The sequence below is a fragment of the Spermophilus citellus genome, assembly GCF_964194105.1.
Source record: "Spermophilus citellus genome assembly, chromosome: 10".
Taxonomy (NCBI): Eukaryota; Metazoa; Chordata; class Mammalia; order Rodentia; family Sciuridae; genus Spermophilus; species Spermophilus citellus.
Genome location: NC_138197.1, coordinates 110026606 through 110042755, shown reverse-complemented (window position 1 = coordinate 110042755; position 16150 = coordinate 110026606). Strand labels below are relative to the sequence as shown.

General features: G+C 31.6%; 1 protein-coding gene across 2 annotated transcripts in view; it reads left to right on the top strand.

Moving 5' to 3' along the window:
• EEA1 (early endosome antigen 1) overlaps nt 1–16150 on the top strand; it is a 137257-nt gene that overhangs the window by 59515 nt on the left and 61592 nt on the right. For both annotated transcript variants that reach the window (XM_081309177.1, XM_081309176.1), the window contains exons 6-10: nt 659–698; nt 1550–1663; nt 2403–2524; nt 4627–4782; nt 8885–9001. In XM_081309177.1, coding sequence (XP_081165303.1) covers nt 659–698; nt 1550–1663; nt 2403–2524; nt 4627–4782; nt 8885–9001 — 549 coding nt within the window. The remainder of the gene's footprint in view (nt 1–658; nt 699–1549; nt 1664–2402; nt 2525–4626; nt 4783–8884; nt 9002–16150) is intronic.

Here is a 16150-nt window from a genome sequence, read left to right as displayed (position 1 = left end):
TGTCTGATTGCTCAAGTATGATGAAAACAGGTGTCTATAGGAAGTTAAGTCTAGTTCAAATTTAAGATAAAGGTTTATGAGCATTGTCTTGGGAGTGATTCTTTCCAATATAGAGATCTGCAATGACTGGATTTCTTGCAGCAAGGGGACAGTGCAAGTGTTGATGGATGAGACTTTAAAGTTCAAAGGCTAACAGGGTGTGGACCTGTGACAGTTTGAGCTGTTGATCTTGGAGAATGCTGTCTGCTGTGGCCTAAGCTGTCAAAATGTCTATCAAACTCATAGATTTATATATTTTGAAGTCCAGTAGTTGAGGTCACATATGGGGTGTGAAAAGTCAATTGTCACATTTGGAGGGAAGGGTAAGTCCTATTTATTTATTACTAAAGTTATAGAATTTAGGATGCTATCTATTGTCAGATTCATTACAGTTTCATATATATTAACATTCGAAATATTCTGTCTTATAACTGGTCAACTACAGGTAGGTCATTATGTTAGTCGGCCAGTGGCACTTATAGATCTGGAAGAATAAGGACTTTAATGTTTTACCAGAATCTTGCTACTTGACCTGACATGTAGCTTTTGGAGATTTTTAACATTGGCAATATACAGTATTGTCTTTTAATGTATTTGTTTGTCTTTTGTTTTCATTGAGGAGGCTAAACCTGATGGATTGGTGGCTGATTCATCAGCAGGTAACTTTACTTAGAATAGATAGTTTTTCATTTTTCTTTTTCTTCTTTCTTATCCTTTTTTTTCCCCTCCTCTCCTTTGATGCTTGCTAAAGGAATTTTGTGGTTTTCCTTTGTAGCTCTAAAACATATTCTGTTTACGGTCATATTCTAGACTTAGAAAGTTATCTGTGTACTTAATAATTTAGTTAACTAGAAATAACTTTCTGGAGTATTATATCAATATGATTGTTTAATGAAAATTGAAGTGTATGTGAAGGAGTTATACAGTCTTTGTCCCTCCAAGCAAATTGATGGCACTAGCATCTTTGTAACTATCTTTATGTGGAGGAATGCTCAGTGACTAATTGAGATTAGCAATTATATTTATGAAATCTCTTTTTGATGAGAATGAAGTAATACTAGATTGACTGCATGCTTAAACTGATTATTTTTTTTCAAAACCTGGATGTTCTTAACCCCTTCTAATTTTATCTTACTTTAAAACTACTTTTTTTCAGAGGAGCAGGATATGTTACATCTGGCCATTTGATGGATATAAGAAAATTACTATGAAATATGAAGTCAATATAACTTTTAAATATTTATAGATTTACAACAAATATTTATAGATTATTTGGAGGTGATTAAGTATTTCTTTGATTTGTTTTATGTTTATACATTATGATTTGTGCCATCAATGAATCAGATGTACTTAATTCTTGAAATATGAAAATACTCTACTTATAATTACATAATAAACTCATGTTGATTGTCTTTACTATGACAGTGATTATGATATAAGTAATAATATTTAGTATATGTAATTAACATTGTATTTAAATAATGGCTACCCTTTTTTTTGTATGTGGTAGAACTACAGTCTTTGGAACAACAATTAGAAGAGGCTCAAACAGAAAATTTTAATATTAAGCAAATGAAAGATTTATTTGAACAGAAAGCAGCCCAACTTGCAACTGAAATTGCAGGTAAATTGAATCAGAATTTTTTAGCTAATAAATCAGCCTCATTACGTTTTCACCATTATATATTCTAGGGAAAAAATATTTCAGTGTGATAAAGGATTTGTTATAGACTATGGTGGTTATGAATGGAATTTAATATCATAGTTGTTTTATAAATGATTGTTCTCTCACCTTCTCCCTTTAAAAGGCTTTCCTTTGTAATTTATTCTTGAAATTTAAAGAAGATAATTTTTTTTCTTTTTTCTTCTACTGGGGATTGAACCCAGGGATGCTTTACTACTGAGTTACTTTCCTAGACCTTTTTTTTTTTAATTTTTAAATTTTGAGACTGGGTCTCTCTAAGTTCTTGAGGCTGTTCTCAATCTTGCAATTCACCTGCCTAAGCCTCCTGAGTTTCTGGGATTAACAGGTGTGTGCTACTATGTCCTGCTCATACTATGTATTTTTTAAAGTATATGCTTTTAGGTAAAATATTATATGTGACTAACTATTCTTTAAAATGCCTAATTAGCAGTAGTGTTGGGGGGAATGTATGTAGACAAAATCATTTTACTATTTTAAGCTCATCATTTATGTAATCATAAGTATAATTTTATTGTGTATATTTATATCTATTTAAAGCATGTTAATTGAAATTAGAGTGATATACAGATATGCAGAGTAATATACAGGGATTTATAAAAATTCTTTTTTTTCCAGAGATAATGTCATGAAACTAATTTTTATTACCATCTTTATTTAGATATAAAGTCAAAATATGATGAGGAAAGGAGCCTTCGAGAGGCTGCAGAACAAAAAGTAACACTTTTGACAGAAGAATTAAACAAAGAGGCAACTGCAATTCAAGATCTGAAGACTGAACTGGTAATTTAGAAATCATTTTATTGGAATGTATTTTTAAAAATAGCTTTCTAAATTAAAATGTACTGTGAGGAAATAGTTCTTGAAATTTCTAAATTAAAGTTTAGAAATATATACTCAGAAGAAATATCATTTTTTGGTACCAGGGATTGAAATCAAGGGCATTCGACCACTGACCATTGAGCCACATCCCCAGCCCTTTTTTGTATTTTATTTGGAGACAGGGTCTCACTGAGTTGCTAAGTACCTAGCCATTGCTGAGGCTGGCTTTGACTCATGATCCTCCTGCCTTAGCCTCCTGAGCTGCTGGGATTACAGGCACACCCAGCTGAAGAAATATATATTTTTTAAAGTTTTGTTACCTCTCATCAATATTATTTTTTTCTTCAGTGTTTAGTTAAGGACATCATCTAATTCCTTTTTCTAACACATCTATTTTCCTTTGTTTTCTATGTGGTTTTTAATATCTGTTCTTTGTCTTAAAAATTATCAATTGGATGTTTTAAAATTTTAAGCCATTGTAATTTTGTGAAGGCAGTAGGTGGAGAAACAAATACATGTACAGATATAGTCATTCCATTGAAATGTGAAAATTGAAATAATTTGGATATTATTGTGAATATTAAAATAATAATATCTGAAACGTAAAAAAAAGTTTTGAGTAAACTGGAGGAAATAAAAATTCCCTATACTCTCCACCTACATATGTATACTACATGTGATTTTTTAAAATAAAAATGATATGATATATAACATTACCTGAACATTTTTGTTGTTTCTATCTAAATATAATGTCTTTTTAAAGTATTTTTCATATTTACATATTTGATCCTGACATTCCTTCCCAAATTTTTTTTAAAAAATTTATTTTATTGCAGTTCAGGGGTTTAACCCAGGGGTGCTCTCCCACTGAGCCATATCCTTAAACCTGTTTATTTATTTTTTATATTTTCAGTTGTAGATGGACACATGCCTTTATTTTATTCATTTATTTTTATGTGATGTTGAGGATCAAACCCAGTGCCTCGCATGTGCCAGGCAAGCTATAACCTCTTTATTTTTTATTTTGAGTCTGGTTCTTGCTAAGTTGCCAGGCTAAGGTGCCTCAAATTTGTGAACCTCTTGTCTCAGCCTCTCAGATCACTGGGATTACAAGCATATTTCACCATGCCTGCCTCCCTTGTACTTCAGTTTTATAAAATCACCTGCTTTGGGGATCCTATCAGTTGAATTTCTAGCCGAATTTTTTAACCCAACATGTATGAAATCCAAAATCCAAGCCATTATATTTCTTTCATGACTGTGTTTCTGTCTCTGATACCAGATTTCAACACCCTTCCCAGGCTTAATAATCATTTTTTTTTTTTTTTGGAACCAGGGATTGAACTCAGGGGCCCTTAACCACTGGGCAATATCCCCAGCCCTGTTTTGTATTTTATTTAGAGAGAGGGTCTTGCTGAGTTGCTGAAGCTGGCTTTGAACTGGCGATCCTCCTGCCTCAGCCTCCTGAGTTGCTGGGATTACAGGTGTGCGTCACCACAGCTGGCTAACAATCTTGAATCTATCCTAGACTTCTTTGTTCCTTAATTTAGCACCCAATAAATATATGGGTAAATGAATCAACTATATGCAACCTGCTATAAACCCTACTTGTTCTTACATCTGTTCCCTTTTTTTTGGTTGTTGTAGTACTGGGGATCTAATACAGGGCCTTAAGAACGCCAGACAATTGCTGAACCACTGAGCTATGTTCCTTTTTCATTTTTATTACCAGTTTCCTAGGATAGAAAAAATAAGACACGTAGCATTTACCAAGTTGTTGTTATTTCCAATTTATGCTGTTTGTGAAGGAAAGGAAAGGAAATGAAGAACTAAAGATAATTGTGAATTTGCTAGATTGTACCTTCAGTGGTAATATTGTTAAATGCAAGAGAGTGAGAAGAGGAGGTGGCTTATTAGGAGAGAGATATCAGTGTTTAATTTTCAGAGTCCAAAAATTGATAGGATTATCTTCATTTTGATTTCTTTTTAGTAAATTCATTCTAAAAATGTATATTATTTTAGTTTTTTACTGTAATTTTTAATTAAAATGTGTAACTTCACAGCTTCAGAGACCTGGTATAGAAGATGTTGCTGTGCTAAAGAAAGAATTGGTCCAAGTTCAAACGCTAATGGATAATATGACCTTGGAGCGTGAGAGAGAATCTGAAAAACTCAAAGATGAGTGCAAAAAGTTACAAGTAGAATATGCTAACTCGGAGGTAATGATACTAGCTTAGATAGTGCATACTGTTGAATAAAACCAAGATTTGAGATTTTTCCAAGTGGCTTTTCAAAATACTATTTGCTTTATTTGATATGAAAAATATTTGTGTATAGTTATAGTGGTCTGACAGTCATATATGTTTTACTTTTATCTTATAAAACTTGCCTAAGTTGCTGAGACTGACTTTGAATTTGGGAACCTACTGTCTCAGCTTCCGAGCCCCTGGGATTACAGGCCACCGTGCCCTATGAATATGAATTATTTTTATTAGATCTGCCTGCCTTCTGGTATTTTCAAATTAAAAAAAATCTTGTACTCTCTTTTGATTTATAATTTTCTTTAAATATTATTAAAATTTTAAAATAAATGTTGTTGCTTTTAGAGCACAAGACCTTTCCCAGCTGAGAGTTATGGAGTTATACATATACTTGATAAGTAAGAATATTAATAAGGAAAAGAAATTTATATATTTAGTTCCATTTGTAAAAATATATGCAGAAACTTACATAACTTGGTAATGAGGAAATATTCCTGAAAAATACTTTAAGAATTATTATAAGTTTAATTTGGAACTATTTTAAACAAACTTATGTTTTTATTCATTTAGATTAAATTATCTAAAAGGCAAAAAGAAGATCATTTAAAATGAAAAAAGTTATGACTAGAGTTATAAAAGATTTGAATGTGAAAGAATTCAGTGTCTCCCTTTATCCTAAAGGAGGGCTAACTGAAGGAAAGAATATATTTGTTTTGTTTTTATAGAAAAGATGTTTCTGGGAAAGAAGGATAATGGCTTAAAATCAATTGTTTTACTTCTTCTGTTTTTGAATTTTTGTTTTAGTTGTAGATGGACACAATACCTTTATTTTATTTGTTTATTTCTATGTGGTGTCGGGGAACGAACCCAGTGCCTCATGTATGCTAAGCAAGTGCTCTACCACTGAGCTACAACCCTGGCCTCAATTGTTTTACTTATTAACTTTGTTGAAGTTTTCATAAAAAGTTTTCATTTCAGGTATTTAAAATAAATTTAGTCTTGCCAAGTACTTGAATAGGTAATTTAATATTTCACTATATTTTCCGTGAAACAAAGAAGATATTTATTCTTTACTTACTTAGTAATAGGTACATAATGAGGAATGAAACCTCAGGCAATGTTAAAATATTTGTAATAACTTTAAGAAGTGGTAGTATCATTCAGGCTAATATTACTATTAGAATTGAACTCATTGAGCATCACTAGGTTTTAGATACCATGTTGGGCACTTTAACAAATGTGGTTTCATTTGTTTCTTAAAACCCCATTTAGTTAAGTATTAGATCTGTTTTACACAGAAGAGCCTAAAGCTCAGTTAGGTTAAGTAACTTGTTCATAGTCATGTACCTAATATAAAGAAACTAGGGTTTTAAACCAGGTATCATCCAAAGCCTGTAGTACGTTGTCTCCTATTTTAGGAGGCTTGATGTTTGCCTTATAAGCAAAATTGTACCATCAACCTTGTCCTAATATTCATTATTATTACTTTAAATTTTTTTTGCAAAATTCTATGTTGTAATATTTGTGTTTAGTAATAGCTTAAAATATTTTTGAGCTGTATTTTACTCCATTTGCATATGAAAAATTATTGTCTAATTGCTTCATCTCACTTATTTGTTTATAACTCCATTTTTTTTAGTTTCTACTTTGATGATGTGTCATATATTTTTTAATTTATTAAAATTCAGTCCTATTTGTTCTCAAGTGGGTTAGTCATTATGCATTTAAAGAATTTAGGAGAAAAATTTTTATTATGGACATTGCTTTTACTGAATCTCAGTATTGGCATCAGAAACAAACAGATTAACAGAAATTCAAGAAGCTAAAGATGTAAGGATTTATTTGACTACTATTACTAGTTGGGGCTGAAGATATATAATGTAGTGTACATTATTAAATGTCTTTAGGTTTATTACTTTAATTGGACATATACCTTGAGAATTAGTTGACTTTGTATTTATATTTTTAAAAGCATATTTTTTATTCTAAAGGTTTCAACTAATAATTGGCTGTTTTATAGATTAGAAATTGAGAATTTAAAGATTTCAAAAGTATTAATTTAAAAATTTGCATCATTGAAAATATCAGCTATATTCCATTTATATTTGGTGTGGTTTTTATTGAAAATAATTTTTAAAGAATTTTATCTGTCTTTCAAATAAGCTCATTTACATCTTAGTTTTAAGAGTAAGAATGTTTATATAGGTATGGAATAACTGTTTATGTTTTAGCTATTAAAAAGAGTATTTAAATATTTTTAAGTATGTTAATTTAAGATATCAGTTTTTAAGGTATGTTTGGACATTTTTTATTGTGTATTCAATGTATAATTTTGTCAGTCTTGTGTTCCACATTTCATCCATCATTTTATTATTTTTTTGTGCTTTCTAATGGAGATGCTTAAATTTGAGGTAATGTGTTTATGGAAGGCTTTTTGATATTAGTGCTAACCTAACTTTCTATTGTCATATGGCAGTTTTGTGTTTTAAGGCAATCTCATATCTTCAAAGAATGCTTGTTTTTGTTTTGTTAATCAGCAAAATTTCAACCAATGTAAAATGATTACTTATAGTAGTAAACACATAATTTTAATTCTAAAACAACAAGCAGAAAGTTTGTTTGAAATGTTTCTTAATCATTTTGTAATTTAAAGATTTTAGTAAAAATTTAATGTTGAATAATATAGCATCAAGGAACTGCAAACTATTTTATAGGGACTAATATACTGTTTCAATGGGAATAAATATCTACTAAATCTTCGGAGGTATAATGACTCATTCCTTTCGGAAGTATTTTTTGGATTCATGCTAAGTGGCAGGAAGTATTTTAGGTGTGGGGAATATAGCACTGAATAAGTTAATGTCTGCTCTCATAAGGTTGATATTCTTTTGTGAAAGTCAAACAATATCTAACTAAACCAATCATTATAGACAAGTAATGAACATTTGCTATGAAGAAGGGGGAAAATGCAGGATATGGGCAGTAGGGAAATTAGGAATAACATGGGGCTGTTTTAGAATGGTCAGGGACCATCTCAAGGAGGATATGAGTGAGAAGGAGTAAATAAGAACGAGGGTGCAGCCTTGGGAGTGAGGATTCCTGAGAAGTTATGGCATGTTCTAAGTGAAGTCCAAGGTACCAATGAGGTTGGCCTGTTAAGTGGGAAGAAAAGTTAAGGTGGCAAGGGCAGAGATGTTTGAATTTTACTCATGGGGAAGTTGAAAGAAGAGTGTATTTTATTTCCTTTGACATTTTTGTCTTTTTTAGGTTTATTTTTCCCCCAAATATAAACATGTCACATCATCATTGTAAAAGATTAAAATGATTCATAATTTACAATAGGAAAAGGGAAAGTCTATGACTCACTTTCTTCTCCTCCCTCACAATCAAAATCTCAATTTAAATATTTCTCATCCTTATTATATAAGTTTATTCAGTGATAAAGAATAGAGACAATGAAAATAACAAACTTTAAGAATGTGAAAAGTAAAACTAGCAAGCATTACAAGAAATACAGATTTCTTTTGTTAATATCATTTTCAGGAAACCAAGCAGTAGGTGGTCTTTCAAATGGTTGAGCTTTAGTATATAGAAAGTTTATATTTTCAGGATCTTTGTTTAACTAACTTTCTCTTATATTATTATATGTTCATGCTTTATATTTACTTGTTTTAAAAGGAGAAGCTCATGTTATTGAAATTAGGAAAAACGTAGACATAACTTGCTTATCCTCTTTAAATTCAAGAGGATTGAAGTATAGAGTTTCCATACCAGTGAACTGAAGTTTGCTGTTTGATGCTTACCTCAGACAACGTTTCATTTTGTGTATTATTAGATAAACGGTGTTGTACATGTTAGATAAAATTTTAAATTTAATTTCAAGCCCAAAATAATGTGATGTTATTTTGAGGGTGGTAGGACAAAGAATCAACTTGAAGGTTCCAAGTGTTATTTCAATTTAACTACTACTACAACAAAAAATTGATAATCTTAAAGCCTTTGTGTACTTCTCTTTCCTTTTTAAATTTAGTTTGCTCTAATTTTTATTTTATTTTTTTAGGCTACAATAAGCCAGTTAAGGAGTGAACTTGCCAAAGGTCCCCAGGAAGTTGCTGTATATGTGCAGGAATTACAAAACCTTAAAGGTTCAGTTCATGAGTTAACACAAAAAAATCAGGTGAGGATTTTAAAGCTACATATATTTGTTAATTGATTTTATGTCTTAAATTTTAGTTTTGTGTATCTTATTTATATGATAGAACAAAATGTCTGATTCTATGTGAGTGTGTATGTGTGTATATATTTTAGTGCTAAATATATTCACCTGGTTGTACAAACTAATCTCCAGAATTCTTTTGATCTTGCAAAACCAAAACTTTATAACCATTAAACAACTCTCTAGTAGTCCTATTCTGAGTTCCTGGCAACCACCATTCTATCTCTTTGAATTTTGCTGTTCTAAGTATTTCTGAAAGTGTTATCATTGAGTATTTTTCTTTCTGTGACTATCTTATTTCATTTAATAAAATGTCCTGAAGGTTCATCCATGTAACTGTGTCAGAATCTACTTTTTTTTTTTTTTTTTTTTAAGAGAGAGTGAGAGAGGGGGGAGAGAGAGAGAGAGAGAATTTTTAATATTTTTATTGTTTAGTTCTCAGCGGACACAACATCTTTGTTGGTATGTGGTGCTGAGGATCGAACCCGGGCCGCACGCATGCCAGGCGAGCGCGCTACCGCTTGAGCCACATCCCCAGCCCAGAATCTACTTTTTAAGGCTAAATAATATAACGTTCTTTGTATTTAACATACTATCCATTCATCTGTTGATGGATATTTGGGTTTCTTCCATCTTTTTGACCATTCTGAATAATACTCTGAATGTAGGTATACACATACTTTTTGGTACCCTACTTTCAGTTCTATTGTGCATGTGTATGTGTGTGTCTGTATATACAGTGTAAGGTAAGGGTCCAATTTCATTCTTTTGCACATTGATATTCATTTTCCCCTGCAACATTTGTTGAAAAGAATGCCCTTTATCCATTGAATGGTCATGACACTCTTGTTAAACGCACACAATACACATACATGTATATTACATTTAGAAGTGAAATTGCTGGATCATATAGTAATTCTATTTTTAATTTTTTAAGAAATCACTACCTTTTTACTTTCCCTTTTCCTTTATACAGTGTACAAAGGTTATAGTTTCTTCACATCCTTGTTCATATTTGTTACTCTTTTAATTTTATTTTTCTGAGAGTAACTATTTTAATGGGTGTAAGGTAGAATCTTGTGGTTTTAGTTTACATTTCTCTATTAAATAGTATCCTGAAAATCTTTTCTTATGTTTGCTGCCTATAAAATTTTAATGTTTTTTTTCTCTTCTGTAGTATTGGGAATTAAACCCAGGATGCCCCACTACTGAGCTATATCCTCAGCCTTTAAAATTTTTTATTTTGAGACAGAATCTTACTAAATTGCCCAGGGCTGGCTTTGAACTTGTGATCTTTCTGCCTCAGCCTCAGCACAGCCTCAGACATGTGCCACTGTGCCCAGCTATTTTCCTTTTTGTTACTGAGTTGTAAGAGTTCTTTATATATTCTGAATATTAACCCTGTATCAGATATATAATTTGCTGCAAGTACAACTCCTTATCAAATATTTGATTTGCAAAGCCTTTTCAGTCTTTTCTTCTCTTGATGTACAAAAATTTAAAATTTCAGCTTGGTCTAGTTTTTCTATGGTTACTTTTGTTGCCTATGATTTGAGCGTCGTATAAATTTTATCATGAATTTTTTCCTTCAAGAGTTTTATAGTTTTAGGTCTCATGTTTAGGTCTTTAATCCATTTTGAGTTAATTTTTGTATGTGGTGTAAAGTAAGGGTCCGATTTTATTCTTTTGCACATTGATATTCATCTTTCCCTAGCAACATTTGTTGACAGACTGTTCTTTCCCCATTGACACTCTTGATAAAAATTATTTGGCTATTGTCATTATCTTTGCATTCCAATAACAAAATGCCATAACCTGAATAGTTTATGATTAACATAAACTATTATTTTTCCCCTTATTCTGGAGACTGGAATGTCCAAGATCCAAAATCTGCACTGGCAGATTTGGTATTTGGTAGGTGATTCATCTCCCTGAGTACTCTATCTATCTATCTATCTATCTATCTATCTATTTATCTATCTATCTATCTATCTATCTATTTCTGTGGTGGTACATTGAAATTAGGGCCTTGAGCTTGTGAAGCAAGCTGCATCCTGCTGAGCTACATTTCTAGCCCTGAGGCTTCTTTTATAAGGGCGCTATCTTATTCATGACCTAATCGCCTCTCAAAGACCCCACCTCTTCATACCATCTCTTTAGGGGTTAGGCTTTCAAAGTATGCTTTTTAGGAGGACACAGCATTGAGACCATAGTAACTAGATGTGTGAAAGTTTATTTGTGGTCTCTTTATTACACTGATCTCTATGTCTTTGTGTCAGAACCATAGTGTTTTGAGTAGTATAGCTTTATAATAAGTTTTGAAATTAGAAAGTGTGAGACCTCCAACTCTGTTTTTTTTCCTTGTATTTTTTAACATTAATATTTTCTGCCTTGTTTCTTTATAAAAGGTTAATAGTGAATATTTAATTATGGTGTGAGGGATTATTGGTATTAAAACTTTTTTTCCCATGTCTTTACTTTTTTTTTTTTTTGTGGTAGAGAGTATTAAACTCTTTTATTCAAAGGTATGTTGAAGGTTGGCTCTGCTTAATAACTTAAAACTAATATTTTGTTGAACTATAATGGGAAAGCCAAGAAAGAAAAAGAAAATGATAGTAAGGAAAAAAGAGATAAATACAATGATCTGTAAATATTAAGCCTCCTGCCGACAGCCATGTGAATGAGCTTGGAAACACATCCTTCAAATCTAGTTTAGTCTTCATAATCTGTAACTTTAGTCCATAGCTTATTACAACCCTATGAGAGACTCTGAGGCAGAATCACTCACTTAGCTGCTGATTCTCAAAAACAATGTGAGAGAATAGATACTGTTTTAAGATGCTACTGCTGAGATTGAGAGTAATTTATTGATTGTGCCTTTGGCTAGCATTCTTTATGTTCACAACATTATTAAAGACTACAAAGAACTTATTTTTGAGGAGATTAAGAGGAAGTTATATCAATGGATACTTATATATTATAAATTAAAAAGAAAAATTAGCAATCATTATTATTTAAAAACAACTCATAAATATTAATATAACTATTCTTAGAAAAAAAGATTAGTTTTCAAAACACAAGAATTCAGTAAGAATAGTGAAATCTTTACAAACCTCTTTAATGTCTGGTTTAATTTAGGATGGATACTTATGCTTCTATGTTCAGTCTGTCATGATGTTTAAAGTATATGAAGAAAATTTAGTCTCATACACATATGTAGTTTGAAAAGGGTAGAATGTTTTAATATCTTTGTGAGATAATTGTAGCTATTTTTATCTGATACTGTACTAAAATCTGATAAGTGATAATTTCTCAAAGTTTAATTGCAATGTTTGAGCCCAGGGTAGAGTATACTTTTTTGTACCCTGTAACATTAAAATTTATTGGTTCATCTTGCTTTTTGAATGGATCTTTTGCTGTGCATCATACATTAGTCACATGGCAAATATTTGTTCACTGAGATACTCAGATCTTTCACATGTTGATATGTTTCATTGTACAATGTAAACACAATAATATTATCAGTATCACTATCATTCCTAGGGTAGGCTTTCAGCATGAGGAAGCTGTCAAGCTCATAGAGGTGGACACAAGTTTCCGTAAATTGGAAACTTCATTTAAAAGCCTGAATTTTAATATTGGCATTAAATTCTACCATTTATATTCCTTGATTTGACAGGTTATCTTTCTATTCAAGTAATTGGTAGAATTGTCATTCTTTCCAAAGAAAAATAATGTTTCAAAAAAAGTGGTCAGTTCAGTTTATAACTCAATTATGAGTATTTTTTCTTCTGTAGCTGTATTATATTTTGGTATGCATTAGAAGTGGTTCATTTTTACCTCCTCTATTTTTCAGAGTTTTCTTTTCCCTTGCTACTGTAAATTTTACTGCTATGGACATTCATGTATCAGTATTGTGCATTGTGAAAAAATTTCCTATGTTATATACCCACAAGTAAATTTGCAGAGTTGTAGGCTACATACGTGTTGAAACTGATTAGGAACCTCAACCACTTTTCCAAATAATTTTACTGCTTTGCTATTACCCATTTTTCTATCAACTCTTGATGTTGATGTTTAAAACTTCCTCTGTGGCGATACCATTCTCTAGTAAACCTCTGCATCTCTCCCATTTTTTTTCACCTGCCAAACTATATATAGGAGATTTTTATATAACAATTTATTTTATCTTTGTATGTGAGTTTTATTTTTAATTTTTTTGAAGTCACAACAAATCTTCCACCCTTTGGAAACCAACTAGGATAAATAGAATAGCAATTTGCATGTGGTGGATGTTTATCATCAGTGAGGTATTTTTGAAATACTAAACTACTATAAAAGACATGATTTGACATTGATAAATGAAATAGACAGCCATATAATCAAGCAAAGATTGTGTATATAGTGGTCTCTCTGTATCCATTAGACACTAGTTCCAGGACCCCTGCCCCATACCAAAATCCTTGGGTGCTCAAGTTTTTTTTATATAGAATGTAATAATATTTGCATTAACACACATCATTCTATCTTGTTGAAGGGCATTTAAGTTGGTTCCATAGTTTAGCTGTTGTGAATTAAGCTGCTATAAATACTGATATGACTGCATCACTGTAGTATGCTGATTTTAAGTCCTTTGGGTATAAACCTAGGAGTGGGGTAACTGGGTCAAATGGTCATTCCATTTGAAGTTTTCTGAGGAATCTCCATACTGCTTTCCATTATGTTGCACCCATTTGCAGTCCTACCAGCAATATATGAGTGTACCTTTTCCCCCATTCTTGTCAACATTTATTATTGTTTGTAATCTTGATAATTGCCATCCTGACTGGAGTGAGATAAAATCTTAGAGTAGTTTTGATTTGCATTTCTCTAATTGCTAAAGATGATGAACATTTTTTTCATATCTTTCTTGACCACTAGTATTTCTTCTTCTGTGAGTATCTGTTCAGTTCCTTAGCCCATTTATTGATTGTGTTATTTGTTTTTTTGATGTTAAGTTTTTTGAGTTCTTTATATATCCTGGAGATTAGTGCTCTATCTGAGGTGTGTGTGGTAAAGATTTTTTCCCATTCTATAGGCTCTATCTTCACATTATTGATTGTTTCCTTTGCTGAGAAGCTTTTTAGTTTGATTTTCCATCCCATTTATTCTTTTTTTAAAATATATTTAAAAAAATATATTTAAAAATGCCTTTATTTGTTTTTATGTGGTGCTAGACCCAGTGCCTCATACTTGGGAGGCAAGTGCTCTACTGAGCTACAACTCCAGCTCATTTATTGATTCTTGGTTTTACTTCTTGAGCTTTAGAAGTCTTCTTAGGGAAGTCAGTTCCTAAGCTGAGATGATGAAGATTTGGGCCTATCTTCTTTTCTGTTAGGCTCAGGGTGTCTGTTCTATTGCCTAAGTCTTTGATCCACTTTGAGTTGAGTTTTGTTCAGGGTTAGAGATAGGGGTTTAATTTTATTTTGTTACCTATGGATTTCCAGTTTTCCCAGCACTATCTGTTGAAGAGGCTATCTTTTCTACAATGAATATTTTTGGAACTTTTGTCTAGTATGAGATCTGTATTTATGTGAGTTTATGTTTGTGTGTTCTATTCTGTATCATTGGTCTATGTATTTGTTTTGGTGCCAATACCATGCTGTTTTTTGTTACTATGGCTCTGTTATATAGTTTAAGGTCTTGTATTGTGATTCCTCTTTCTTTCTTCTTCTTCTTCTTCTTCCCAATAGCCTCAAAAAAAAAAAAAACTTGGGAATTAATCTAACAAAAGAGGTGGGAGGCCTCTACAAAGAAAACTACATAATACTAAAGAAAGAAATTGAAAAAGACCTTAGAAGACTGGAAGATCTCCCAAGCTCTCTTGGACAGGCAGAATTATTATTGTCAAAATGGCCATACTACCAAAAGCATTATACAGATTTACTACAACTCCTTTTAAAATCCCATTGACATTCTTCATAGAAATAGAAAAAACAATCATGAAATTCATTTGGAAAAATAAGAGACCCAGAATAGCCAAAGCAGTCCTTAGAAAGAAGAATCCACTGAAAGAGAAATTAGGAAAACTACCAAGTTTGTTATACAAGAACATGTTTGATTTATGGGTGTTGATTTTATATCCTGCTACATTGCTGAATTTATTTACTAGTTCTAGAAGTTTTCTGGTGGTATTTTTTTGGATCTTCTAAATATAGAATCATGTTTTGGCAAATAGTGATAATTTAAGTTCTTCTTTTCCTATTTGTATTTCTTTAATTTCCTTCTTCTAATTGCTCTGGCTAGAGGTTCAAGGATTATGTTGAATAGAGTGGTGAAAGAGGGCATCCTTGTCTTGTTCCAGTTTTTAGAGGGAATGCTTTCAATTTTTCTCCATTTACAACGATGTTGGCCTTGAGTTTAGCATATACAGCTTTTACAGTGTTTAGGTATTTTCCTATTATTCCTAGTTTTTCTAGTGTTTTGAACATAATGGGGTGCTGTATTTTGCCAACTACTTTTTCTGCAGCTAAAGATCATATGATTCTTGTTTTTAAGTCTATTGATGTGATGAATTATGATTATTGATTTCCATATTTTGAACCAACCTTGTATCTATGGGATGAACCCCACTTGATCACGGTGCACTATCTTTTTAATATGTTTTTGTATGAGATTTGCTAGAATTTTATTGGGAATTTTTGCATCTTTGTTCTTCAGTGGTATTAGTCTCAAGTTTTCTTTCCTTAATGTGTCTTTGTTTGGTTTTGGTGTCAGGGTAATACTAGCCTCATATAATGAGTTTGGGAGTGTTTCCTCCTTTACTACTTCATGGAATAATTTGGTGTTAATTCTTTTTTAAAGGTCTTGTAGAACTTGACTGAGAATCTGTCTGCCTGGGCTTTTCTTGATTGGTAGGCTTCTGGCATCTTCTATTTCATTGCTTGAAATTGATCTGTTTAAATTGTAAGTCCTCTGATTCAGTTTGGGTAGGTCATATGTCTTTAGAAATCTGTTAATGTCTTCAAGATTATCTATTTTATTGGGATAATAAATTTTCGAAATAGTTTCTAATTATCTTCTATGTTTCAGTAGTGTCTATTGTGATTATTCCTTTTTTATCACAATTTT